General features: G+C 59.9%; 2 protein-coding genes and 1 long non-coding RNA gene across 16 annotated transcripts; 2 read left to right on the top strand and 1 right to left on the bottom strand.

Annotated features, from left to right (window-relative positions):
• The first annotated feature begins 265 nt into the window (after positions 1–265).
• Positions 266–7,543, top strand: NRBP2 (nuclear receptor binding protein 2). Of its 4 annotated transcripts, none has more exons than XR_004813720.2 (19): positions 266–462; positions 879–1,001; positions 1,073–1,174; positions 1,285–1,374; positions 1,516–1,571; positions 1,656–1,750; positions 1,871–1,894; positions 1,966–2,049; positions 2,125–2,180; positions 2,276–2,371; positions 3,291–3,423; positions 3,537–3,639; positions 3,742–3,792; positions 3,867–4,002; positions 5,038–5,091; positions 5,215–5,278; positions 5,382–5,437; positions 5,523–5,726; positions 7,024–7,543. XR_004813720.2 is itself a non-coding variant. In XM_025450760.3 (18 exons), the coding sequence occupies exons 1-18, from the start codon at positions 340–342 to the stop codon at positions 5,589–5,591; spliced, it is 1,515 nt and encodes a 504-aa protein (XP_025306545.1). In that variant the 5' UTR covers positions 266–339; the 3' UTR covers positions 5,592–7,543. The 4 variants fall into 4 exon arrangements, 2 of the variants coding, with proteins under 2 accessions (XP_025306545.1, XP_025306546.1); XR_003138247.3 differs by having other exon boundaries at positions 6,147–7,543; XM_025450760.3 differs by having other exon boundaries at positions 5,523–7,543.
• Positions 7,544–9,607: 2,064 nt separating this feature from the next.
• LOC118353972 (uncharacterized) lies at positions 9,608–12,099 on the bottom strand. Of its 3 annotated transcripts, none has more exons than XR_007401802.1 (2): positions 11,798–12,099; positions 9,608–10,318 (listed from the first exon to the last, which is right to left on the bottom strand). It is a non-coding gene; the product is annotated as an uncharacterized LOC118353972 (long non-coding RNA). The 3 variants fall into 3 exon arrangements; XR_004813725.2 differs by lacking the exon at positions 11,798–12,099 and adding an exon at positions 10,716–10,853; XR_004813727.2 differs by lacking the exon at positions 11,798–12,099 and adding an exon at positions 10,474–10,682.
• On the top strand, positions 10,961–23,286 carry PUF60 (poly(U) binding splicing factor 60). Of its 9 annotated transcripts, none has more exons than XM_025450726.3 (12): positions 10,961–11,110; positions 15,317–15,406; positions 17,678–17,773; positions 17,892–17,981; positions 18,918–18,968; positions 21,139–21,300; positions 21,378–21,470; positions 21,615–21,828; positions 21,908–22,098; positions 22,237–22,372; positions 22,541–22,776; positions 22,855–23,286. In XM_025450726.3, the coding sequence occupies exons 1-12, from the start codon at positions 11,087–11,089 to the stop codon at positions 23,152–23,154; spliced, it is 1,683 nt and encodes a 560-aa protein (XP_025306511.1). In that variant the 5' UTR covers positions 10,961–11,086; the 3' UTR covers positions 23,155–23,286. The 9 variants fall into 9 exon arrangements, with proteins under 9 accessions (XP_025306511.1, XP_025306513.1, XP_025306515.1 ...); XM_025450727.3 differs by having other exon boundaries at positions 10,987–11,110; positions 15,320–15,406; XM_035713348.2 differs by lacking the exon at positions 10,961–11,110 and adding an exon at positions 11,546–11,687.
• Positions 23,287–23,334: the final 48 nt, after the last annotated feature.

Raw genomic sequence — 23,334 nt, 5'->3', positions numbered from 1 at the left:
TGGGCGGAGCCAGCGGCGGGTCCGGCGGGGCCTCCCGTGTGGGCGGGCCCTTCCCGGTGGGCGGGGCCCGGGCTGGGCGCGGCGCGGGCTCGGCCCTCGGCGGGGAAGCTCCCTTAGCGCTCCGGCCCGCAGCGGCGGCTTCTGAGGGGCGGGCGGGCTCCACCCCCGCGGGCCGGGCGCCGGCGCCTCGGATTCCGGGAGCTGGGTGGGGCCCGAGGCGGCGGCCGGCCGCTCAGCTCCCGCTGGGCGTCTGGGCGCAGGGCCAGGGCGGGCGGGGAGCGGCGGCGGCGGCGGCGGCGGCGGCTCTCTCGGAGGGCGGCGGCCTGGGCCGGACGAGCCATGGCGGCCCCGGAGCCAGCGCCCAGGCGGGGCCGGGAGCGGGAGCGGGAGGATGAGAGCGAGGACGAGAGCGACATCCTGGAGGAGAGCCCGTGCGGCCGCTGGCAGAAGCGGCGGGAGCAGGTGGGCCGGGGCGGGGCGGGGGGCGCGGGGGCGCGGGGTCACGGCCCACCTCGCCGAGGGGCGCGGGAGGCCACGCCGGGCCGGGGGCGCCGGGCAAGGAACCTGCCCCCTGGTTAGCGGCCCTTGGACCCCTTTGGCCTGTTCCCACGCTCTCTGGGGGAACCCCAGTTCCCTAAGGTCCACCTCCTTATGCCTCTGCACCAGACCGGCCGCTGGCCCCGTGAAGACCCTCCTGAATCCCCCGGAATCTGCTCCGCGTCCCCAAGCCCAGCCCTCGGAGACCACTGCTGCCCCAGCTTCCCCGGGGGGCCAGGGCCAGCACTCAGCTCGCTCTCCCCTCCAAGGAGTGGGCAGAGACAAGCCCCCACTCTGCTGCCCGACACCCATCACACTCACATCCATCCCCTCCCCCCCAGGTGAACCAGGGGAACATGCCCGGGGTCCAGAGCACCTTCCTGGCCATGGACACAGAGGAGGGGGTGGAGGTGGTGTGGAACGAGTTGCACTTCGCCGACAGGAAGGCCTTCGCAGCCCATGAGGTGAGGCCTGCCCACCCTCGAGCGGCTGTGCCCCCCTCCCTTCTCCCCCGTGACCCCACTCCCCTTCCCAGGAGAAGATCCAGACCATGTTTGAGCAGCTGGTGCTGGTCGACCACCCCAACATTGTCAAGCTGCACAAGTACTGGCTGGATGCCTCAGACGCCTGGGCGCGGGTGAGCCACGGCTCCTCCCAGCACCCGCACACGGAGGGTGGGGTGGGGCCCAGCTGGGGTGGGGGTGGGAGGGACCCACCTGCAGTTGGCGGAGCCCACCCGCCCCGCAGGTCATCTTCATCACGGAGTATGTGTCGTCGGGCAGCCTCAAGCAATTCCTCAAAAAGACCAAGAAAAACCACAAGGCCATGAACGCTCGGGTATGGGGAGTGGGCTGGGACTGCATCAGGGATGTGGGTGAGGGGCAGCTCGGGGAACGGGCTGGGGCCAGTCGGGTGGGAGGTGGGGGTGCAGGGTGGGCACCACAGGCCCAGCCACCTCTCCGCATCCGTCCAATGAAGTCCATCCGCCACCAGGCCTGGAAGCGCTGGTGCACACAGATCCTGTCTGCACTCAGGTGAGGGCCTGGCCTGGTCTCTGCCACCCCCCATGCCCTCGGTGCCCCCGCCCTGATTACACCTGCTCTCCTTTCCCCCTGCAGCTTTCTACATGCCTGCAGCCCCCCCATCATCCACGGGAACCTGACCAGCGATACTATCTTCATACAGCACAACGGCCTCATCAAGATTGGCTCCGGTGCTGGCGGGGTTAGGGGGGGCTGGCGGGGGAGGGGGGCTGCGGGAACCCCTGGGCAGAGGACATCCAGTGCCCCATCACATTGACGCCTACTCTTTCTCCCTGTGGTGGCCGGTGCAGTGTGGCACCGCATCTTCTCCAACGGTGCGTGGGGTCTCAGGGGGTTGGGGGGGCATGGAGAGGTGCAGTCTGCTCATCCTCTGCGCTTTCCACAGCACTCCCAGACGACCTCCGAAGCCCTATACGTGCGGAGCGTGAGGAACTACGGAACCTGCATTTCTTCCCCCCAGAGTACGGCGGTGAGTCCTGGGTCCAGGAGCTCCTGGTGTCACCACATCTTCCCTATCCACTGTGACTTGCCCTCCCCCCTGCAGAGGTTGCCGATGGCACTGCTGTGGACATCTTCTCCTTTGGGATGTGTGCGCTGGAGGTACTAGCCCCGGGGCCTCATGGCCTCCCAGATAGCTCACCCTGCATCTCACCGTGCTGTCTCTTCTCCGTGCCTGACCTGGCCCTGCCTCCCAGATGGCTGTGCTGGAGATCCAAGCCAACGGGGACACCCGGGTCACGGAAGAGGCCATCACTCGTGCCAGGCACTCACTAAGTGACCCCAACATGCGGGTAAGCAGCTTGCCTCACTCCTCCCAACTGGTTCTCAAGGGTTCCATGTGGGGCCATTGTGGTGTTTGGGTCAGGCCTGGAGGTGCAGCCGTCCGTGCCGCTGAGGGGGACGCCAGTCCCACTGCACAAAGGCCTACCTGCGAGGAGGGTCTTTCCTCATGGTGTGTGTTGAGTTTCAGGCCTGAAGGCTCTAAGGGTCCTTCTAAGGAGGGAGAGACTAGACAGATACTCCCTCTGTGAGCCTATTGTTCTGCTGGTTCTGGAGACAGGAAAGAGGCTCCGAGAGGCTCGAGCCCACATCCCTGCCTTGAACCCTCCAGGAAACCAGCTAGAAGCCACGTGACTTATGTTGGGGGCCAGAAAAGGGAGTGTGGAGTGGAAGCCGTGTCCATAGTCTCTCTAGACTATCTGGCTTGACCACATGGCCTCTAGAGATCAGGGTCAGAAGTGATGGGGCCAGGATGGGGCTGGGATGGGACCCGTGAGGCACAAAGCCGGCAAGGCAGCGGAGGATGCAGATGCGTATGTGGGGCAGGGTGGGGCCCCATCAGGGTCATCCCCGGAGTTGGGCCTGAGCTGAGGTGCAATCTGGGGCTGCAGGGCAGGGGCTGGTGTCACCCACCAGGCAGAGCAGACCTCATCTGTGAACTGCAGATGACGACACCTACTCCCTGTGGTTTTTGTGAGGGTTATGGGAAGTAGAGCATGGAAAGTTCTGGGCCTCGGGCCTGACTGTCCTACTGGTAGAACCAGGTCCTGGCCTCGCTGCTCACAGTATGTGGCTCCCTATGCCCATTCCTGGAAGACTCCCATGAGGACTGGACCCTGGGGATTTGGGGACTTCAGGGGCCTCCTCCTCACACTGTGGAGCTGGAGCAGAGATTCCACCCACTTGAGCCTTTCCCCTCTACGCCCCCAGGAGTTCATCCTCTCGTGCCTGGCCCGGGACCCCGCCCATCGGCCCTCTGCCCACAACCTCCTCTTCCATCGAGTGCTCTTCGAAGTGCATTCTCTGAAGCTCCTGGCAGCTCACTGCTTCATCCAGCACCAATGTGAGGGGCAGGGGGGCGGGGGGCGGGCCAAAGGCCTGGGGTAGGGCTGTGAAAGGGCACCCTGCAGGACCTGTCTCAGGGTCCGCCACCCTGAGTGCTCCTGCGGCCTGCAGACCTCATGCCTGAGAATGTGGTGGAGGAAAAAACCAAGGCGGTGGACCTGCATGCAGTCCTGGCAGAGATCCCCCGGCCGCCCTGGCCCCCACTGCAGTGGCGGTGAGCGCCTGCTGCCCAGAGGCCCTCCCCAGCCCAGTCCTGCCCCGCGCTGGCAGGGCCCGCAGGCGGGCCACCCTCATGTGCTTCTCACACCTGTGCCAGGTACTCGGAGGTCTCCTGCTTGGAGCTTGACAAATTCCTGGAGGATGTCAGGTGAGAGCTGCCGTGAGTTTGGGGAACTGGTGGCTGCCAGGCCTGAGCCCCCAGCCACCCCAGTGTATCCCCAGGAACGGGATCTACCCACTGATGAACTTTGCCGCTGCTCGGCCCCTGGGGCTGCCCCGTGTGCTGGCCCCACCCCCTGAGGAGGCCCAGAAGGCCAAGACCCCGACGCCAGAACCTTTTGACTCGGAGACCAGAAAGGTGAGCTCCTGCTCCTGCCGCACTGTGCCAGTCCTCGGGCCTGTCCATAGCCCGGAGGGGTCCGTTTTCGGGGGGTTTGGGTGCCCCCCAAACCAGCTCTCTTCCAGAGACCAGGTCCTGACTGACCCTGATGTGGGGGGTAGGAGATGATAGGACTCATTAGAACACCCCCCTGTTCGGAGGCTCTTTGCTCCCTGCAGACCCCTCCCTCTCCCATCCCTTGCTGCCTGACCCCCAACCCTGCCCCGACCCTGCTGTGCCCCAAGCAGCCTCCTTGTTGGAATCTCATCTGCCCCCAGGCCTCTCTGGTCCCCCGCCCTTGGCTTGCTGATTCCCTGACATTTGTGTCCTGGTGTCTCCTCCAAGGCCTCCCAGATGTGTTTCCCCCGGCCTCTCTTCTTGCAAGGCTCCCTCCTTGCCAGGGGCCTGTCCTGGTCAGCCTCAGCCTCTCTCTCCCCTTTCCACGTCCATACCTACTGGGTCCCAGAGGCTCTGGCTTTGGCCTTGGGTGTGTCTCCGTGGTCTCCACCCTGATCTATGCCACCCCCGTTTCCTACCTGGATGCGGAACCAGCCTCCAGCCTAGCCTGCTTCCTTCTGGCTTCACTCCACAGCACAGGATTCACATCCTAATGGCCGGAGCTGCGCACACAGACGGTGGGGGTCCTCAGGCTGACCCCCAGGTGTTCGGAGGCCCGGCCCTCCTGGTGTCGCGTGCCTTTGCTCCTTCCTACTCCTTCCAAACCCTGTCCTCTACCGCTTCTCACAGCTGGCTCCTTGTTCAGCTGTTCTCCCCACCTGCGAAAGCTCTGTTGCTCCTTCAGCACCCAGACTCGGTGTCTACTCTCCTAGAAGTTTTCCTTAACTTGCCAGGCCGCTGTTAGTGAGATGTACTTCCTAGGCCCTCCTTAGAGTTTCACCCCCATTTCTAGTCCTTCCTGTTCTTTCTGGGTCCCCTTGACATGGCATCTGCTCTTGCTGCTCAGCTGCTGAGGTCAAGCCTTTGTGGGTGACCTTGATTCACGCCTATCCCCAGGTGGTCCAGATGCAGTGCAACCTAGAGAGGAGTGAGGACAAAGCCCGCTGGCATGTGAGCAAGGAAAGGGCTGGGGCCCACAGATGAGCAGGACCCGGGGCGGGAGGGGGGGATGGGGAGGGAGCTGGGGGTGCTGAGTAGACTCTGGGAGCCAACCACACCCTCCTGCCTCCCCAGCTCACTCTGCTTCTGGTGCTGGAGGACCGGCTGCACCGGCAGCTCACTTACGACCTGCTCCCAAGTAGGCCAGCCAGGGACCCAGGCAGGGACAGGGTGTGGAGGGGGGCAGGCATGGGCACAGGCAGTGGCCTCACACATCCATCCTGCCCCTGCCCCCGCCGCAGCGGACAGTGCCCAGGACCTCGCCGCCGAGCTGGTACACTATGGCTTCGTTCATGAGGTGTGCGGGCCAGCCCAGCCGGGCTGGGAGGGGACACAGCAGAGTCTGCCCCTCTGTCGCCCCATGCCTCCCTCCCACCCTGCAGGATGACCGGACCAAGCTGGCTGCCTTCCTGGAAAGCACCTTCCTCAAGTACCTTGGAGCTCAGCCATGACCTCGCACCCCAGCCCCAGGGACCAGCCATGGCAGCCCACGTGGGGAAGCCCCACATGGGCCCAGGGCTCAGAGGGCCAGGGGCTGTCCTCTGCGGACATGCTGATGACCAGGGGCTGATGACCAACGCCCGCTAGTGAGGAACCTCTGCCTTCCACAGCTTTCAAGGAGGCGTTGGAGTGGGGTGGGAGGTGGTGGGCTTGGGGCCACAGGGGGCCCAGCAGGGGGTGAAGGAGCCTGGGTTGGGGGTCGGGGGTGGATAGGTAGGCCCCACAAGTCCTTAGGATCAGGATTTCCCCACCTAGCCCGTTTCCACAACTCACAATCCCTTCCCATACCCTCCGTTGCCTGGCCAAGAGTTCTGCCCCCAGCCCAAGGTATCTGGTCAGGGACCAAGCCTTCAGCAGGGGGAGGCTGACCTGCCAGGGAGCCCCAGCACCGGGGGTGGAGGGTCAGTCCTGGATGGACGTCTGCCTGGGGAAATGCCCATACCCTGCTGGAACCACAGCCCCATCCCAGGAACCCCCACATTGAACCAGTGGTACCACACCTGCAGGCGTCAGGCACAAGGCCGGGCCCGGCAGGGCCATGACGTGGCAGGAGAAGCAGATGGCAGAGACACGTCGAGGAGTTCACAGCCTTCCAACCCCTGCCTGGTGCAGACCCCCCCCCCCGGGGGGGGGGCCTCTTCTGACTTTCTGCTGCTCTGAGACCGGGACCTGCCATGCCCTCTGCGCACTGTTCTGGCCCGATAGCCCCCCACCAAAGGGCTGTTTTCTCCCGCATTCCCCAGCCTGGAGGGGTTGGGCTCAGGCATCCTCCCTGCTCTCACTGTGCCTCCTCGCAAATTCACTACTCGCCATGTTACGTTCCTCACTCCTGTGGCAGCTGCCTCCCGAGTCCTGAGGATACAAGCCCCTGACTCCATCTCTGCCACTCAACTCCCTCCCACCCCTCATTGCTCTGGCCTCCTTTCTACTGGACCACCTCCCCTCCATCTTCAAATTGAGTTAAACATTCTTAAGCATTTTAAATTGCATGTATAAACTTAGTGCATTCAGGTCTCTTTTAAGTATTTCTATTGTCAAACCAGGAAAGCTCATCCCTGTGTTACTTCTCTGTTTCTGTAAGAATTTACCACAAACTTAGTGGCTTAAAACACAGATTTATTGTAGTTCTGCAGGTCAAAAGTCTGGTACAGGTCTCATCAGACTAAACTCAAGGTGTTAGCAAGGCTGCATTCCTTTCTGGAGGCTCTAGGTGAACCTAGAACTAATTCCTAGGTTTCCATTTCCTGCTCCATCAGGCTGTTGGCCTGCAGGTGTCAGGCACGGCGTGGGCACTGGCCAGGAATTCATTTCCTTGTGGTGATAGGGCCAAGGTCCCCATTTTCTTGCCCTCTGTAAACTGAAGGTCATTCTTGGTCTCTACAGGCTCCACCATTCCTTGGCTCATGTACCCATCCTCCATCTTCAAAGCCAGCAACAGCCGGTTGAGTCTTTCTCATGAACCATCTGTCTGGTTTTCTGCAGCCAGGAAAGCTTCATGTAATTAGGTTGGGTCCACCTGAATAATCCAGAATAATCTCCCCATTGCAAGGTCCTTAATCATATCTGCAGAATCCCTTTTGCCATATAGAGTTGACATTCACAGGTTCTGGGGGTTAGGGCATAGACACCTTGGAAAGAGGGTATCATTTTTCCACCTACTACATTATCCTAACCAAAAACCAAAATAAAAGTTACCAAGGTGTATCAAATGTACAAACATAGTGAATCTCAAGGTGTCTTAAACATCCCAATATTCTACAACGTTACTCATATTCTCACATCTTTCAACTTAAATAAATCCACAATAACATACACATCTAGTTGGAAATCCTGATGTCATCGTCTTAAGCAATATGAGTGTCAATAACAGATTGTACCCGTGATTAAACTGAACTCAAAAGTATCAATACTATCATTGCTTCATTTAATCATGCTTATGTTAAGATTTTCATTTTATCTTTTCAAAGTCATATACATATTATTTAAAAAGTGGAATGGGTTTTCCTAAGCCAACAATAAATAATGTAGTCTCGAACTCCGATCCTTCCCAAATTTAACTTCTATTTATTCAGGCACGTAAAATCCATCTTCCACAAACCACACATGCTTTTACTGCTTTTTTTTGGCTGTTCTACATAAGGTGTCCCCTGCTAGTGTCCTTGGAAAAGGAGGAGGGGTCACTGGCCTCAGTTTCCTGACCCAGCATCATCCCAGTGTAGTCTATATTATTGCAGTGTCATTACTGCAGGTCTCAGCAGAGAACAAGGTGTCCTAGGGTTATATTTGCTTTCTTGCACAACTTTTTGTTTTGCCTGGAGTTAATAATTGCTTTTCTTTTTGCTTGCTTAGTTTTCTACACGTGTCATTAATTCATTCTTAGATTCTCTTGCAGTAATGTGAACCTCTCAATACTTGAGATTCGTTGCATAATTGTTTACCCAGTTTCATCTTTTCCCACAGCCCCCATTCCATCTCCCTACCCCAGGCTGCTTATTCTTGGGCCTGTGGCCCAGGTGTCAGCACAAGCTGCTCCTTCACCAGCCATCTGGAGCACCTCTTTCCTTTCACTGAATTCCTCCCTTTCCTCTTCCTTCACTCCTTCTATTTGAGGAGGAACATCCTCCAGGTTTCCTGAGAGAGGGTGCATGGGAAGTTACAGAGCCTGCCTATTTGTTCTTAGTCTACTCTCTCTCTCTCTCTCTCTTTTTTTTTAAGGTTTTATTTATTCATGAGAGACACAGAGAAAGACGCAGAGACACAGGCAGAGGGAGAAGCATGCTCCATACAGGAAGCCTGATGCGAGGGACCCTGGGACCATGCCCTGAGCCGAAGGCAGACACACTCAACTACTGAGCCACCCAGGCGTCCCATCCTTAGTCTACTCTCACATTTGCTCGTTAGTGTAGCTAGGCAAAAAAGTTTGCCTACATTGAAAACTATTTCTTGCCAGGATTTTGAGGCTATCGTGTGATTTTCATCTAGTTCCAAGAATTCCCATGCCTTGCTGAATTCCGATCCTTGTGATTTCTCTCCCTCTCCTTCAATCCCTCCCTTCTTTTGGTCATCACAATGATGTTTCTTGATTAAAAACTTCCCTTTTGGGCAGCCCGGGTGGCTCAGCGGTTTAGCGCCGCCTTCAGCCCAGGGTGTGACCCTGGAGACCCTGGATGGAGCCTGCCTCTCCCTCTGCCTGTGCCTCTCTGTGTGTCTCTCATGAATAAATAAGTTAAAAAAAATAGTTTAAAAAAAAAAACCTCCCCTTTCATCTATTGTTCAGAGATCCCAAGCCTTCGGTACTGGGAATATTTGTTTGGGATTTTTGTTTGTGTTGTTATTTCTGTGTTTTGGGCGGAGTTCTTCGGTTTGCTTTTTGTTTTTGCTTATTTCCCCACCCCCTCCTTATTTTGTGGAACGTTTATTACTTAGATATTGGAGTTATCTTTTGAGAGGCACTATATGTAGTAGTTAAGGTTTCCCTTAACTACTACATATTGTCTGGAGCCATTCATGGGCTGGAGCCATTCATGGGCTTCTTCATGTGATATTGTGCCCCTACTTCCTCATCTGTAAAAATGGGATAATAACAGCACCCGCTCCATGGAATTGTAAAGATCACACAGGTCATGTTTGTAAGGTAATGAGAACAGTGCCCAGCACACAAGCACTCTGAATGCCTTATTATATATCACTGTCAAATTTCAAAGAGAAAACTGCCACCAGAAAGTGGTGCTTGTGTCCCCCACCTCCCTGCAGTGGTGGTAAGTCCCAGTCCATTCACCACTTCATCCATCCTCCTCTATTATGGCGCCTGCTGAGGTACCAGGCCAGTTCTAAGCACTGGAGAATACTCCTCACCCTGACTGATTATATTTTCTCTCCTCTACCTATCAGGTTTTGTTTTATGCATTCTGGAAGATTTCAACTGTTTCTTTCAGCCCTCTATTGAATTGTTCATTTTCCTCTCATATTTTTCACTTTTTAAATTTTTTTTTATTTTTCACTTTTAAGGACTCGTTCACATTGCTGAGTGTTCTTTCTTTATAGCCTCTTGCTCTTGATTCCAAGTTTTTACTTCCAGTTAGTTAACACACAGTGTTATATACGTTTCACGTGTACAATACATTGAATGTTTTGGTTTTGGGTGCAACATCCTCTCATTAGCATCTCTGAGAATATGGCTTTAGCTTTTCTTCTTGCTTTATTGTCTCAGCTCCTCCGTATCCCTTTTCTTTTTGTTTTTGTTTCTTTCCTCCTTCTTAGGTGTTTGGTGATCCTGGGCTGCCCAGTTGCTTTTAAGAGGGATATCTTAGTGGTGGGGCTTATTGCCTGGTGGTTTTTGAGGCCAGGGATCTAGCCTGAGCACCCTCCAGCTGCCAGTCTTCTTTTGAGCCAGGAGCAGTTGCAGAGAGCAGCTGAGGTGCGTGGATGCTAGATGCTGGGGGCTAGAGTGGGAGCAGGGGTGGAGGTGGGGAAAGGCCGGGAATCTCATTCTGTGGGAACAGGACCCTACTGACAGCCCAGCCACTGCCAGTAGGGATAGAGGGGCGTGGTCTCCTCCTTTTTTCCGACTACACGTTCACGCACAACCCCTCGTACACTAACCTCCAAGCGTTGTCCGCCTCCCTCCAGCTGCAGGACTTCTGTGTTCATGGGGCTTTGCCCGTGCAAAATTCTTTCCCTGTCATTTTAGAAGGGGAAGGATTTTAAGGAGATGTCCTGCCACGCTTAACTACCAGTGTCTGTTTTATTTCAAAGGCTTCCAGGGTGGAGAAGGGGCCGGGCCGACCGGGAGGCACTGCGGCCTGAAGCCTGGGCTTGCAGGTGCGGGCTCACCGTTAAGGCCTCGGGGCCGGTGCGACCCGCGGCAGGCGTCCAGGGCAGCGCGACGCCTTGCTGGGCACCCCGAGCCTTTGACAAAGGGCTGGAGGCCCTGGGGGAGCCGGGGTGCGGGCCCCCGTCGGGCTGCTGGGCCCTGAGCGCACAGCCCGCCCGGCCCGCGGACAGGCGCCTCCCGACCTTGGCGCGCACGCGCGGCTGCAGCCGGGGGGATCCTCCCGGGAGGGGGGCACACGCACCCCGAGCTCTACCGTAGAGCAGCGGCCGGAGCGGGGCAGGCGGGCGAGGCGAGGCGCTGAGGGACCTTCCGCCGCCCAGGAGCCGAGACCTCCCCGGCGACCCGAGAGCGGCGCGCGCCGCGACCCCCCCCCCCCCCACCCGCCCCGCCACGGAGCCGCAACCGTTCCTCCCCGCGCCGGAAGCTCTGCCGCCCCCGCCCCCGCCGCCGCCGCCGCCGCCGCCGCCGCCGCCGCCCCCCGCCGAGGGCGAAAGGGCCTCGTATCGCGAGACTTCCGTCCTTCCTCGGGCGCTTCCGCCGGCACCCAGATCGCGCGAGACAGCGGAGGGAGTAGGAGCGTGTGGCGCGCGCGGCGGCCGCGACGGACGCAAGATGGCGACGGCGACCATAGCTCTCGTAAGTGAGCCGCCGCGACCGCGACCGCGGGCCGCCGCTCAGCTGGCGGGAGTGGGCCGTCGGTCCGGCCAGGGCGCCGGAGGCCTGTCGGGGGACGCGGCAGTGGCTCCCGGCCCCCGCGGCTCTCGCTCGCGCGACGTGGGGGCGGGGCGGGGCGGGCGCGAGGCGGGGGCCGGGCCGGGCCGCCGCTTCCGGCTCGCGGGCGACGGCTTCCGGCGGTCGGCGTCGGCCGGGTCGCGGAGAGGCCTCGGGCGGAGCCGGGCGGCCGTCGTGCCGCCGCGGGCGCAGGGCCTGCAGGGAGCGGCCTGGGGCGTTCGCCGAGCCTGCGCTCCTCGCTAACGCTGCGCGCCCGGCCGCCCCAGCCCGGCCGCCGCTCCGGCCCCTTAGGAAGGAGGGAGGTGCTGTTTGGACGCGAGTTTCCTGAGCAGCGGTTGTCCCAGGCGGCCCAGTGGGGCAGGGGCCGTGCCTGCCTGGGCCGGGGTCTGCGGGCGCCCGGAGGAGGGAGCCCCTCGCTGCCCCGCTCAGCGGTCACCCGCTTTCAAGTGACGCGGAGTGAGCGGCATGGCCGCAGAACCTGGTACACCCGCCCTTCCGTGCTGGGGCCTCCCCTGACCCTCTTCCCTCACCACTCCGTTCCAGGAGGGTCTGATCTCCTAGAGCCTTCGTGGCGTCACCGCGCGTATTTACCTGCCACCAGCCCGCACGCAGAGTGCCCTGCCGAGGCCGGGCTGAGAAGGCGACTGTTCCGCATGTGGCTGGAGGCTGGGCAGATAGGGAAGACATTTGGGGGTCAGGGAGCGTGCCTTGGCCAGGCCGGGAGCTGGAGGCTGGCACCCAGTGAGGGAGGCTGGACCAGTGTCACTGGGGCACAGACTGGCTCCCCCGGCCCCAGCTTGCGAGGGGAGCCCAATCTGGGATTCTCAGATTTGGCTCATCTTCTTCTATCACGTCCTGCTTCCCGTTGAAGCCACAGGAACAAGTGACCTTCGTGAGAGGGAGGTTAGGAACGCGATATTGGTGGAGGACCTGGCGACGGTCCCAGACAGCGGTTAGAATTGGACAGTGGAGGAGAGGGCGGCTGGGCGACGGGAACGCAGACTCCTGGGAAGGTGTGGAGGGGGAAGAGAAGCCCATGAGAGTGAATGGCTCGTTTCCCCTGAGCATCCTAGAGCAGCAGGAACGGCAGGCCGTGGCCTTGGCAGCTGCTGGAAGCTGAAAGTGGAAGCACCCCGTTCTTCTGGAGCCCGAGGGATGCCCTGGCTCAGCTCTGCCGTGGCACAGTGCCAGACACGTGTGCATTACCGTAGAGGTGGGCATGGGCAAGAAGTCTGAGCCCCATAAGTTGAGGTTTTTAACAGGGCTGTTTGTGGCCCATTGAATTATTTTAAGAGGTTAAAATGCACGGGTCAATTGGGGTGTGGAAATTGTAGAATCCCAGGCTCACATCAAATTCCGGGAGTGACATCCAGGCTGTGGCCTGATGTGTTCCTTTCCTACCCTGTTGAGGGGACCGGTTTCTAGATAGCCCGTGTCCTTGTCTTGTCTGAGTTGGGCGTAGTGAGAGTTTGTTCTGTCCTGTGATCTGTGCCTGCTCAACAGCGCTGGTTGCTGTCCTAAGATGTGGCTTCAGGAAGGTGGGGTAGAGTGACCCGGAGCTTTGTTGACAGTCCTTTGGTAGGGAAGGACACAGGAAAACGCAGAAGTGCTTCTTGTCACTTGTGCCTTCCACCTGGTGGCTGCAGAAACAGGCCACAGCCCTTCCCAGCAGGGACACAGTCTTCTGGTGGCAGTGTGTGTCTGTGATTTACCAGTCTGTTCTTCCCTACCTTTCATAGCAGGTCTCAGTCCTGCTTATGGCCATTACCTTGGGGTTCCATCTGGCCAGGGGACCAGTCCCTCTCCCTTTCCTGTGGGCACCGTCGCTTTCTCCTGAAGACCCTGGCCTGCGCGCTCCCTGCTAGGCCTCCCTGGCTGCTGAGGCCCAGTGTGCCTCAGTCCCCTTTTTCTCATCCTGAGCTTGATTTTCTTCTCAGCGGCCATGAACCATAGAAGTCACCTTATGTAGGTGCCACTTGGCACGTGCCTTGTTTTGTTTTTCCTGCATCTAAATTGATGAGCACAGAGGCTAGCCGTCTGGTAGGTAGCATGGCACTTCATGAAGAGGACTGAACAGATGGAAAGCATCCTGCGGCAGCTCTGCTTTGGGGATTTGACTCTGGGTGTTCCACCGATGCTGTTAACGACTAGAACGTAGGGCTTGCTTGCTGTGTGCGTGGATGACGTGGAGTGGCTTACCGAATCTTCATGCCAGCCCCAGGACACAGACCTGAAGAGCCAGAAACCTGGAAATGTTAAATAATTACCTAACTTTTCTGGTTTTCTAGTGGGGATAATCCTCTTTATTTCTGGGCTGCTGAGCAGTGGCAGTGTGGGCGTTTGGGTCCCAGGTTGATGGGGCCACATTGCCTCCCAGAGGGGACTTCTCAGGTTTTGAGGTGCCATTGCCTGGTGCTGAGGAGCTTAGTGACCACCACCCTTTTCTACTTTCATTGCCAGGGGGTGACAGCATGTGACTGCTTGTGATAATAAAAGGCAGTTTTCTCCAAGCCTTCTTAGCATCTGCTTAGGACAGAAGCTGAAGCTCTGCGGGACGAGGAACTTGTTTTCTCTGGAGGTGATGGGATGTCCCATGTAGCATCCTATGCTGGACTAATTGTTCCTGAGAAGGCTTTTCTGAGTTGTGTTCTCTCAGCAATGTCCTGCTTCCGGTGTTGGCTATTCCATTAATTTGTGAGAGCAGGAAGTTGTAAATGTGCCCTGAGGTCGGCTCTGTTCATGGGTCTGAGAGCTTCATGGGTCTTACTTCCCCAGACCTGAAGTGATCTCTTGCTGTGAGCCTTGAGAGGGCAGTCTCTGCTCCAGATGTGCTCCTGGGGGTGCCAAGCCGTACGCTGACCTGTCCCCAGCTGTCATACACCCACACAGTGGGACCCATTGTCAGAAGGGCCTCCCCCATCCTTTGGCTCGTTCTCCGAAGTAGCAGTGGTGCTGAGTTCAGAGCAGCTCCAGCCAAGGTGCTGCTTGAGGGTTAGCCACAGCTTCTGTGCCCACTGGCCATGTCTCCAGCACACACAGGCTGGTGTTGCTGTCTCCTTTGGGGCTAGAGCCCATGAGACCCCCTCTGGCCAAGTCAGCCCAGCCTCTGGCTTTGTGCACAGGGCTCCAGGGGCGGGCATGGCTGTCCCTTGTGTTCCTAGATTTCAGTGGGTAAAATGGTAGTGGGGTAAGTGCTCTCAGTTCCCCCCCGTGCAGCCTCTGAGAAGGTGGAGTAGGTGTCAGGGCCCTTCCACCAAGTCTCCTCCCCATAACATGTTGCCCACCACCCTCGGCCTGTCTTTGCTCCTGCCATCCTGCTAAGCGGAGTTGGGAGCTGTTCCTTCCGTCAGGCTGGTTCTGCATGGCAGTGGCTCTATGGCCCTTCCAGGTATGGGGTATGGCCAGGCCCTTAACTGCCTTCCCTGGAGTTATTCAGTGCTGGACAGCTTGACTGCTGGGGGAGGAAGGCTTGTGCGTGCAGACCACCTGCCTGGCCCTGTCATTCAGAGGGCAGCCCTCTTCAGAGGTGTCTTCAGGAGGGGCTTGGGTGTGGGCCTGACCAGAGCCTGTGGAAGGCATTGGGCCTGATTCATGCCGAGCCGGGGGGCCCAACCCAGACGTGTATGGGGTGCTCGAGAGGTGTCCCTGTCTGCCTCAGGAGGGGTGAGAGGAGATGGCCAGCTGTGCCCCTTGTCATCCTGTCTGGCCTGGCCCAGCCTGCTGGCAGGAGAGGCACTGATCTTTAGGACCTCAGCTGTGGGCCCAGGGGACGATGCTTTTCCTTGGCACGGGGGAAGAGCTCTCCTATCTCCTGTCCTGTCCCTTCCTGATGGCTCCCTGTCGACTCTGGGCTACCCTAGGTCCTGCCAGGTCAGTCAGGACCTCATGCCAGGGTCCTAATCAGCTGCAGGTATTCTGGAAGAATGGGTGGAGTGGAGTGGGGTACTGTGGGATGCACAGGGGCCAAGCCAGAGCTGGTTTCTTTCTGTGTCTGTGCTGGCCTCTCTTTGTCGTCCGTGGGCACTTAGCCCTTAGCTAGGGAAGGGGAGAGAGGGCCGGGGTGGGTGGGCCTTACGACTGTCCATTACAGCATCTCCTTCCTGCCTGCAGCAGGTCAATGGCCAGCAAGGAGGGGGGTCCGAGCCGGCGGCGGCGGCGGCGGCAGTGGTGGCAGCGGGAGACAAATGGAAACCTCCACAGGTACTGACCTTAAGCATCCTTGCCCTCAGGCCTGCCCGCCCGCCCGCCTGCCCGCCTGCCTGCCCGCCTACCCGCCTATCCGCCTATGCATCCCTGGGCCCAGAGACAGGGGGGTGGGCGGGAGGAGCCCTAGGGACTCTTCTCTGCCTTCCGGACAGATGCTCCTGTCTTGCTCCCTTACCTCCCAGCCTCAGGCCTGGCTCCCGCCTCCCCGCGTAGTGTCCACCCTGCTTCTGCGGTGGCTCGCAACCTCGTGTGTCTTCAGGCTGTGGACAGATAGTGATGGTGGTCAGGTGGGGGCTGAACCTGAGCCAGGGTAGGTTGTTCGCCATCAGTGTCACACGAGGGAGCAGGCATGCTGTTTCAGAACAGGATGGGTATTAATAATCAGAAACACAGGTCTTCATTTTGGATCTCAAATTTAAATAAAACAACAAAGCAGAATAACGTGTGAGCCCGAGCATGGGGGTCTGCCTGGGACTTGGGCTAGGCTTCAGAGTGGGCGTGGGTAGATCTTGTCCTGCTCTGGTTGTTTCACCCTTGGGAGCTTGTCCTATAGGAGGTGGAGCCAGTCCTTGTCGCTGGGCAGTAGGGTGCTTTGTGCTTCTCCGTGGCAGCGCCTGCCTCCAGGGGGCCCCGGGGGGGCTCACCACGGTGGCCTGGGGGCCCTCCTGTGGGCCCCCCAGTACACTGGGGGGAGGGCTGGCCGTAGTGTGCAGCCTGGATCCTAGGAGTTTATAGGGGCTGAAGCAGATGGGCAAAGGGGCCAGGCCGTCCCTCTAGCCAGGCTTCCCTGCCCTGGCTGATGGGAGAAGGGCCTTCTGTTTACCGAGACAAAGAAGAGATTGAAAAGTTTCTGAGGGGCTGGGAGGGGGTTGGCATTGATCACCATGGTGACAGCCTGCTCGAGTCCCAGCCCCCAGCTCTCAGGGCCTCTGTCCCACTAAGGAGAACCGGGCTTGCTGCCAGCTGGGAGGCCCAAGAGGACAAGCCTCAGGGGCCAGACTGGGTTGCCAGAGTGGGGGCCTCCAGGCCCCTTCTGCCCTTTGACCTTGTGCTGGAAACCCAATACTTGGGCTGGTCAGGCTGGTGGTTCTTGGGGTTTGGATCAGCTGGCCCTTTCCTGCCTCCTTTGTACCTCTTCTTTGCTCGTCACGTCCACGTTGGGGATCTGCCTCTCTCCTCCACTGTCCCTTCTGAGGCTGCAGAACACCCCCTCTGGAGGGGGCTGGCAGTGGTCTCTCATTGCAGTTGCTGGGTAGCCCCAGGCCCTCTGAACTGGTGGGCAGACACGTGTGATCTGACCCTGGACACACACACAGAGTCTTTGGTCTGGTGGCTGTGCTTTTCTTTTTGCTCGCACGGCTATATTCTTGCCCTGCAAACAGTTTAGAAATGGATTTTGACAAAAGGAATGTAAACTTAATCCTATTGCATCGGCTCTGTCTGCAGCAGGCTGTGCCTGCTCCACCCCCATCCCCCCAAAACCTCTCCGGGTCCTCATGTTCCCTTGGCTAGGGTCTGGCAGGTCCACTTTTCCTCTGTGGCTGGTCTGCTCCTGGCTTCTCTTCCCAGGGGGCTCAGCACAGCCCAGGGAGGAGTCTGGTGGAGGTGGGGTGGAGCCCTGCTCCAGGCTGTTATGGATGGGGAGAGCAGCTCCAGGTTCTCCATAGAAGGCAGGGATGGGGGAGGGGGTGCATGAAGGTGTGCTGGGAGGGAGGCCCTTTCCTTTCCCTGCTCCTTGAGTGGTCCCTGGAACTCCACCCAAACAGGGACGCCGAGTCTGTGACCATGGCTGGGGCTGTGGGAAGGTGTGGGGCAGGGGTGGACGCCACGGTAGTCTAGGAATGAGGGGTCCCTGCACATCCAGAGAACCATGGCCCCTTTTCTCACAAAGGATGGCCAGGGCCACCTCTCTTGCGTGACATGATACTGAGGTTCTGGGGTCATGTTTGCTACAAGGGCTAGGCCCCTCCTTCTGCTTGCTGCCTGTCGGTAGCTCCTGAGGAGGCCTTTGTGGCCTGGGCCCTGCAGCCGCTCTGGATTATCGCAAGGCCCCCAAGGTACCTGCCTTCCTCAGTGGCATGTGTCTTGGGTGGGGCAGGCCCACATCCAGGCTAGGCAGGTGCCGGTCTGCAGTAGGCCCTGCCTGTCCTGGGAGCGGGCTGGGTTGGGGGCCGTGTGCAGTTGTGCGTGTGTCGGGGTGTTCCTGGGCCATTGGAGGGAGGTCTCGAGCGTGTCCTTAATGAGTCCCCTGCTCCCCACCGCCAGGGGACAGACTCCATCAAGATGGAGAACGGGCAGAGCACAGCCGCGAAGCTGGGACTGCCTCCTCTGACGCCTGAGCAGCAAGAGGCCCTCCAGAAGGTGAGAGTGTACCTCCCGGGGAGTTGTGTGCGTGGTGGTGGAGGGGGCGGTCGGCAGAGGAAGGCGCATCTCCCCACAAGCTGGGCCCCCCAGTGCTCCTCACCACCTTCTCCCGCAGGCCAAGAAGTACGCCATGGAGCAGAGCATCAAGAGCGTGCTGGTGAAGCAGACCATCGCGCACCAGCAGCAGCAGCTCACCAACCTGCAGGTGAGCCGCCGGGCCCTACCCTCCGGCCTCGGTGCTGGCTCTGCTGGAGGCCGTCCCCCCGCCCCTCCCCACCACCTCCACCTCCTCTTCCTCCTCTTCCTCCTCCTGTGCCTGTGGCCGTCCCCACGAGGCGATGTGGTTCTGTTTCTCAAGGACTCGTTCTTGGGGCACCCGGGTTCATCCATGAGGCATGAGTGGCCCAGCCTTACCCATCTGCTGAGTGCCCATGGTCCCCTCCCTGCCCTTTCGCTGTAGCTGTGCCCCGTACCCTGAGTTGGCTCCTCCTCTTGGACTTGAAATTGTCGCCTCAGGTCACCTCTGTGCCCAGGTGACGGTGCAGCATGTAGGGGCGATCCTCCCCATCCCCATGGCCTCGGATAAGAGCGGTCAGGCCCTGACCCTTGCAGTGAGTCCAGATCACCTGAGCTGGGGTCCAGGACAGAGGACAGGCTGGGGGGCTCCTCCAGCAGGGCCCTGCTCTAACCCTGTGGCCAGAAGCCACAATGGCTGTGGGGAAGAGGCCAGGGCGAGGCTGACAGGTGCCTGGGCCTCGAGCCCCCTGCCCCCTGCCCAGCCCTCAGGAGATGCCTTGGCTCTTCACTTTGCTCCATCCACACATACTCCCCCTCACCACCACCTCCTCCTCCTTCTCCTCCTCCTTCTCCTCCTCTTCCTCCTCCTCCTCCTCCCCTCCCCCCTCCTCCCCCTCCCTTCCTTCTGCCCCGCCGGCCAGGCTGTGGGGCGGGGCACCTGGGGCTCTGAGGCCCCCCTGGGCAGGTGCCGGCGGCTGGCCAGTTGGCTGGCAGTTTGGGAAGGCAGGCGGACCTCCCTGGCAGGGCGGGGACTCCGGGCCTTGCCGCTGTCTGCGTGAGGTGTGACAAGAGCGGGAGACTGCTCGGCTCCAACAGACTGAACTCTGTCTTTACTGTCTTTCAGATGGCAGCAGTGACAATGGGCTTTGGAGATCCTCTCTCACCTTTGCAATCGGTCAATAGACATGCTCACTTCTTCCGGGGCTCATGTCCTTAGTCAGGGCTAGAGGGGGGCAGTGCAGCCCGCGTGCTGGGGACCTTGCTCCCCTAGCCGGCCCTGCCCGCCAGCTCGGGACGAGCGCAGCAGAGCGCCAGGCGTGGCGGGGCCAGTGGTGTGGGCGGGCACCCACCCGAGACCGCCCCTGGGGAGGCCTCCATCTGCTCTGAGGTCCCGCCTTAAAACTAACCGGCCAGGTAACTGCGGAGGGCAGCAGGCCAGAAGGGTAGCTGCCCACGCCAGGCCCACCTGCACCCATGTCGCCTGCACGCACAAGGCGCAGCGCCTGGGCCTCCAGCTCTGCCGGTCTCCAGGCTGCACGGGCTCCTGGGTTGGGGTCAGGACCCCGAGGAGAGAAGAGTCCTAACTCACGGCTCCATCAGACCCTGGAGGGAGGATGGATGGATTGGGGGGGGGGGGGCTGGGGGGTCCCAAGCAAGCAGGAGAGGGAAGGGCAATGACTTGGTCCTCTGGGCCTGGCTGTCAGCAAGGTGTAGGGGCCATGCAGCCAGGGAGCAGGCAGGGGCTGGGCTGAGCTCAGTGGGCCAGGGAGGAGGCAGAGGCGGTAGCTGAGGCCTTGGCTGCCACGGGTGGAGGAGTCTGGGAAGGGGATGCTCCTCCATCCCCCAGAGCTGAGGAGGAGGCCAGACCCCGCTCCACGGAGTCTGAGGGGGAAACATGGCTCTTTCCTGGGGGTCTTCCCTGAATGTGCTGCTCTCACAGGAGAGATGTGGCCCTGTCTTTGAGGGCCAGACAGACCCAGTATCTTGTCTGGAAAGTGTCTGTCTGCGGGGAGATGTCAGGGAGAGGGCTCTTGGCCCACCTGCTGTGGGGAAGCCCACACTGAAGAGAAGACGTGCTCCTATCCTGGGGAATTTTGACCTAAGGGGCAGATACGGTTTCACGTTGGGGTACCTGGTGCAAGTGGGGACACAGTTCCACCTTTGGTGGTCCTTGGTCTCAGTGGGGGCCTGAGGCCTACTTGTCAGGAGCCCAGTTTGAGGAGGACAGTCCCATTTGGGGGGAATTCCTAGTTTGGGGGATAGGTGGACCTGATTTTTAGGCTCCTCTCTGAGGGAGGGGAAGGCTTGGTCTATATACTAGGCCAGCTGGTGTCTGAAGAGGGTCTCCAGTTGTGGGGGCCTTTTGAGGGTGAGGGAAGCCCCTGTTTATGGAGAAGCTAGAACCAGGACCCCATCTTCTTTGCCTGTCCTGGGCCTATGGTGTCTTCCCCAGAGCTCAGCTCCTCCTGGTGGCCCGCTGCGTGTGGCTGTGGAAACCCCCCTGCCTAGCACATCGTGTAGTGGTGGCAGGGGTGGGAACCCCATTCCTGAGGGCCTGGAGCAGTCCCTTGGCCCCAGCTCGCCCCAGTGCAAGGCATGTGTGCCCAAGTGGAGCTCTGGGCCTGCTGGGCCTGTTACCTCCCCGCTCCAAGGAGCCCTGGGGCTTCTCTTTTTGGCAGCTCTGCCACCTTCTGAGGGTCCTTGGGGCTACAGATGTGAGCTCCAGCCAGCCCTTTTTGTCAGGTGCTCAGCACATGGGGGTTTGCAGAATGCTGAGCCCCAACCTGAGTTGGCCCTGCATGAGCAGCTGCTCCTTGTTCTCTCTGCAGGGGCCCCCATCTGGGCTCCTGACCTCCTCCCCTGGGCTCTCTTCTGGGCAGCAGCTGCCCTGTCTTCTGCCCCTCTCTCGCCTCCACACTAGTGGGTCCCTCCAGCTTGGATGGCTTCCCCTCCCCTCTTCTGTCCGAGCACTTGGCCAGGACCCTGGGAGGATCTGCCACCGGCGCCTGGGGGACCTGGTCCCCAGACTGGAAGGGGGCAGGGTGGGAGGGCATGCAGCCCTGCCTCCTGACCACCCATCAGCTTTGCTGCCAGTCTGCCCAGGACCTGCATGGGCTGGGGTGCGTCCGTGTCCTGCCTTTGGGCCTGGCCTTCCGTCCTGGGGGCAGGGTCCTACTGACCCCTGCCACCCTGCCTGCAGGAGCTGAGCCTGCACTGCGCTGCCGCATGGGGAGCCCTCCCCACGGCGGAGCTGGGTAGGTGGGCCAGGAGGGGAGTGGGCTGCCCAGCCTCTTACCACCCCCTCACAAGCCAGTGGCTCTCTCTCCCCTTGTGTCCTGCTCCAGATGGCAGCTCAGCGGCAGCGGGCACTGGCCATCATGTGCCGGGTCTACGTGGGTTCCATCTACTATGAGCTCGGGGAAGACACCATCCGCCAGGCTTTTGCTCCCTTTGGACCCATCAAGAGCATTGACATGTCCTGGGACTCCGTCACCATGAAGCACAAGGTGGGCTTTAGTCTGCCCCTGCCCCGCCCCTTCCCACCTTGGGCTGTGCTGGCCTGACCACATGCTCCTGTACCCAGGGCTTTGCCTTTGTGGAGTACGAGGTCCCAGAAGCGGCACAGCTCGCCTTGGAGCAGATGAACTCAGTGATGTTAGGAGGCAGGAACATCAAGGTGAGGGCCGAGGACGTGGGGCTCCGGGCTCAGGACAGTTGCACTCTGTCTTCAGTCACCCCAGCCATGCCGAGCAGCCTCTCTGAAAGCCTGAAGAGGCCAGGCCTGTGCTGACTGGGGCTCTGTCCCCTGCCTCTCTCCCAGGTAGGGAGACCTAGCAACATAGGGCAGGCCCAGCCCATCATAGACCAGCTAGCTGAGGAGGCACGAGCCTTCAACCGCATCTACGTGGCTTCTGTGCACCAGGACCTTTCAGACGACGACATCAAGAGCGTATTTGAGGCCTTTGGCAAAATCAAATCCTGCACGCTCGCCCGGGACCCTACAACTGGCAAGCACAAGGGTTATGGTTTCATTGGTGAGTTCGGAGAGACTGAGGTGAGGGTGGGGCCCACCTGGCACTGTGGCTAACCCTCACTGCTGCTCCTGCCCTGCAGAGTATGAAAAGGCCCAGTCGTCCCAGGATGCCGTGTCTTCCATGAACCTTTTTGATCTGGGTGGCCAGTACTTGCGGGTGGGCAAGGCTGTCACACCCCCCATGCCCCTGCTTACACCTGCCACACCTGGAGGCCTCCCGCCTGCTGCTGCTGTGGCCGCGGCTGCAGCCACAGCCAAGATCACAGCTCAGGTGAGGGCTGATCCAGTCACATACTTCATTTGTGGGTGACAGCTTCTCCCTCCTTCATCCTTTGGGGGTTGGCTCTGTGTGGTCTTGAGCGGAGGCAGCCAGATCAAGGACTGAGTGTGGTGGCCTTCTGGGTTGCAGGAAGCAGTGGCTGGTGCAGCGGTGCTGGGTACCCTGGCCACACCTGGATTGGTGTCCCCTGCACTGACTCTGGCCCAGCCTCTGGGGGCTTTACCCCAGGCTGTCATGGCTGCCCAGGCCCCAGGAGTCATCACAGGTGAGCCTGGGTGGGGCAAGGCTTCCCTTCTTCCCCTGCCAGTCCTCTGGGCATAGCCCTCTACACCCATGGACATTGCTCAGCTATGGCCACGTGGTGCTGGGTGCCTTCCTGGGAAGGGTGGAGATGGGGGAAGAGTAACTGCTGGACCTGGTGGGTTTGCTGTAGGTGTGACCCCAGCCCGGCCTCCCATTCCGGTCACCATCCCTTCTGTGGGAGTGGTAAACCCCATCCTGGCCAGCCCCCCAACACTGGGCCTCCTGGAGCCCAAGAAGGAGAAGGAAGAAGAGGAGCTATTTCCCGAGTCCGAGCGGCCCGAGATGCTGAGCGAGCAGGAGCACATGAGCATCTCCGGCAGCAGCGCCCGCCACATGGTGATGCAGAAGCTGCTCCGCAAGCAGGAGGTGGGCAGCGGGGGCTGGTGGGGTGGGCAGGGGGAGTGATCCAGCAGCTATAGCTTTCAGCTGTCTCTCCTCGCACAGTCCACAGTGATGGTTCTGCGCAACATGGTGGACCCCAAGGACATCGACGACGACCTGGAGGGGGAGGTGACCGAGGAGTGTGGCAAGTTTGGTGCTGTCAACCGCGTCATCATCTACCAGGAGAAGCAGGGAGAGGAGGAGGATGCGGAGATCATTGTCAAGATTTTTGTGGAGTTCTCCATAGCCTCCGAGACTCACAAGGCCATCCAGGCCCTCAACGGGCGCTGGTTTGCTGGCCGCAAGGTGGTGGCTGAAGTATATGACCAGGAGCGTTTTGATAACAGTGACCTTTCTGCGTGACCTTGGCCCTGTTCCCTGGACTTGCACTTGCTCCTTGTTTCCTCTGGGTTTTATAGGGTGATTGATGTGCTGGTTGGTGTCTCAGGCCAGCAGCCCCATGGGGATAAAGGTGCAGATGCTGTTGACCCTCAACATCCCTGTGTGGCAGTGGTCCTGTGCTTCTGGGCTCCCTGGGGCCGG

This window comes from Canis lupus, chromosome 13, assembly GCF_003254725.2.
Source record: "Canis lupus dingo isolate Sandy chromosome 13, ASM325472v2, whole genome shotgun sequence".
NCBI lineage: Eukaryota > Metazoa > Chordata > Mammalia > Carnivora > Canidae > Canis > Canis lupus.
This window is presented reverse-complemented; position numbering and strand designations above follow the sequence as displayed.

Bases quoted from the DNA above. Each gene is read 5' to 3' on its own strand.
- NRBP2 (XM_025450760.3), top strand. From the start codon at position 340: ATGGCGGCCCCGGAGCCAGCGCCCAGGCGGGGCCGGGAGCGGGAGCGG. The intron at 2,050-2,124 runs GTGAGTCCTGGG...TCCCCCCTGCAG, and splicing joins CTTCCCCCCAGAGTACGGCG to AGGTTGCCGATGGCACTGCT. The intron at 3,640-3,741 runs GTGAGCGCCTGC...CACCTGTGCCAG, and splicing joins TGGCCCCCACTGCAGTGGCG to GTACTCGGAGGTCTCCTGCT.
- PUF60 (XM_049093220.1), top strand. From the start codon at position 14,568: ATGGCAGTGGCTCTATGGCCCTTCCAG. The intron at 14,595-15,316 runs GTATGGGGTATG...TCCTGCCTGCAG, and splicing joins TGGCTCTATGGCCCTTCCAG to CAGGTCAATGGCCAGCAAGG. The intron at 17,774-17,891 runs GTGAGAGTGTAC...CTTCTCCCGCAG, and splicing joins AGCAAGAGGCCCTCCAGAAG to GCCAAGAAGTACGCCATGGA.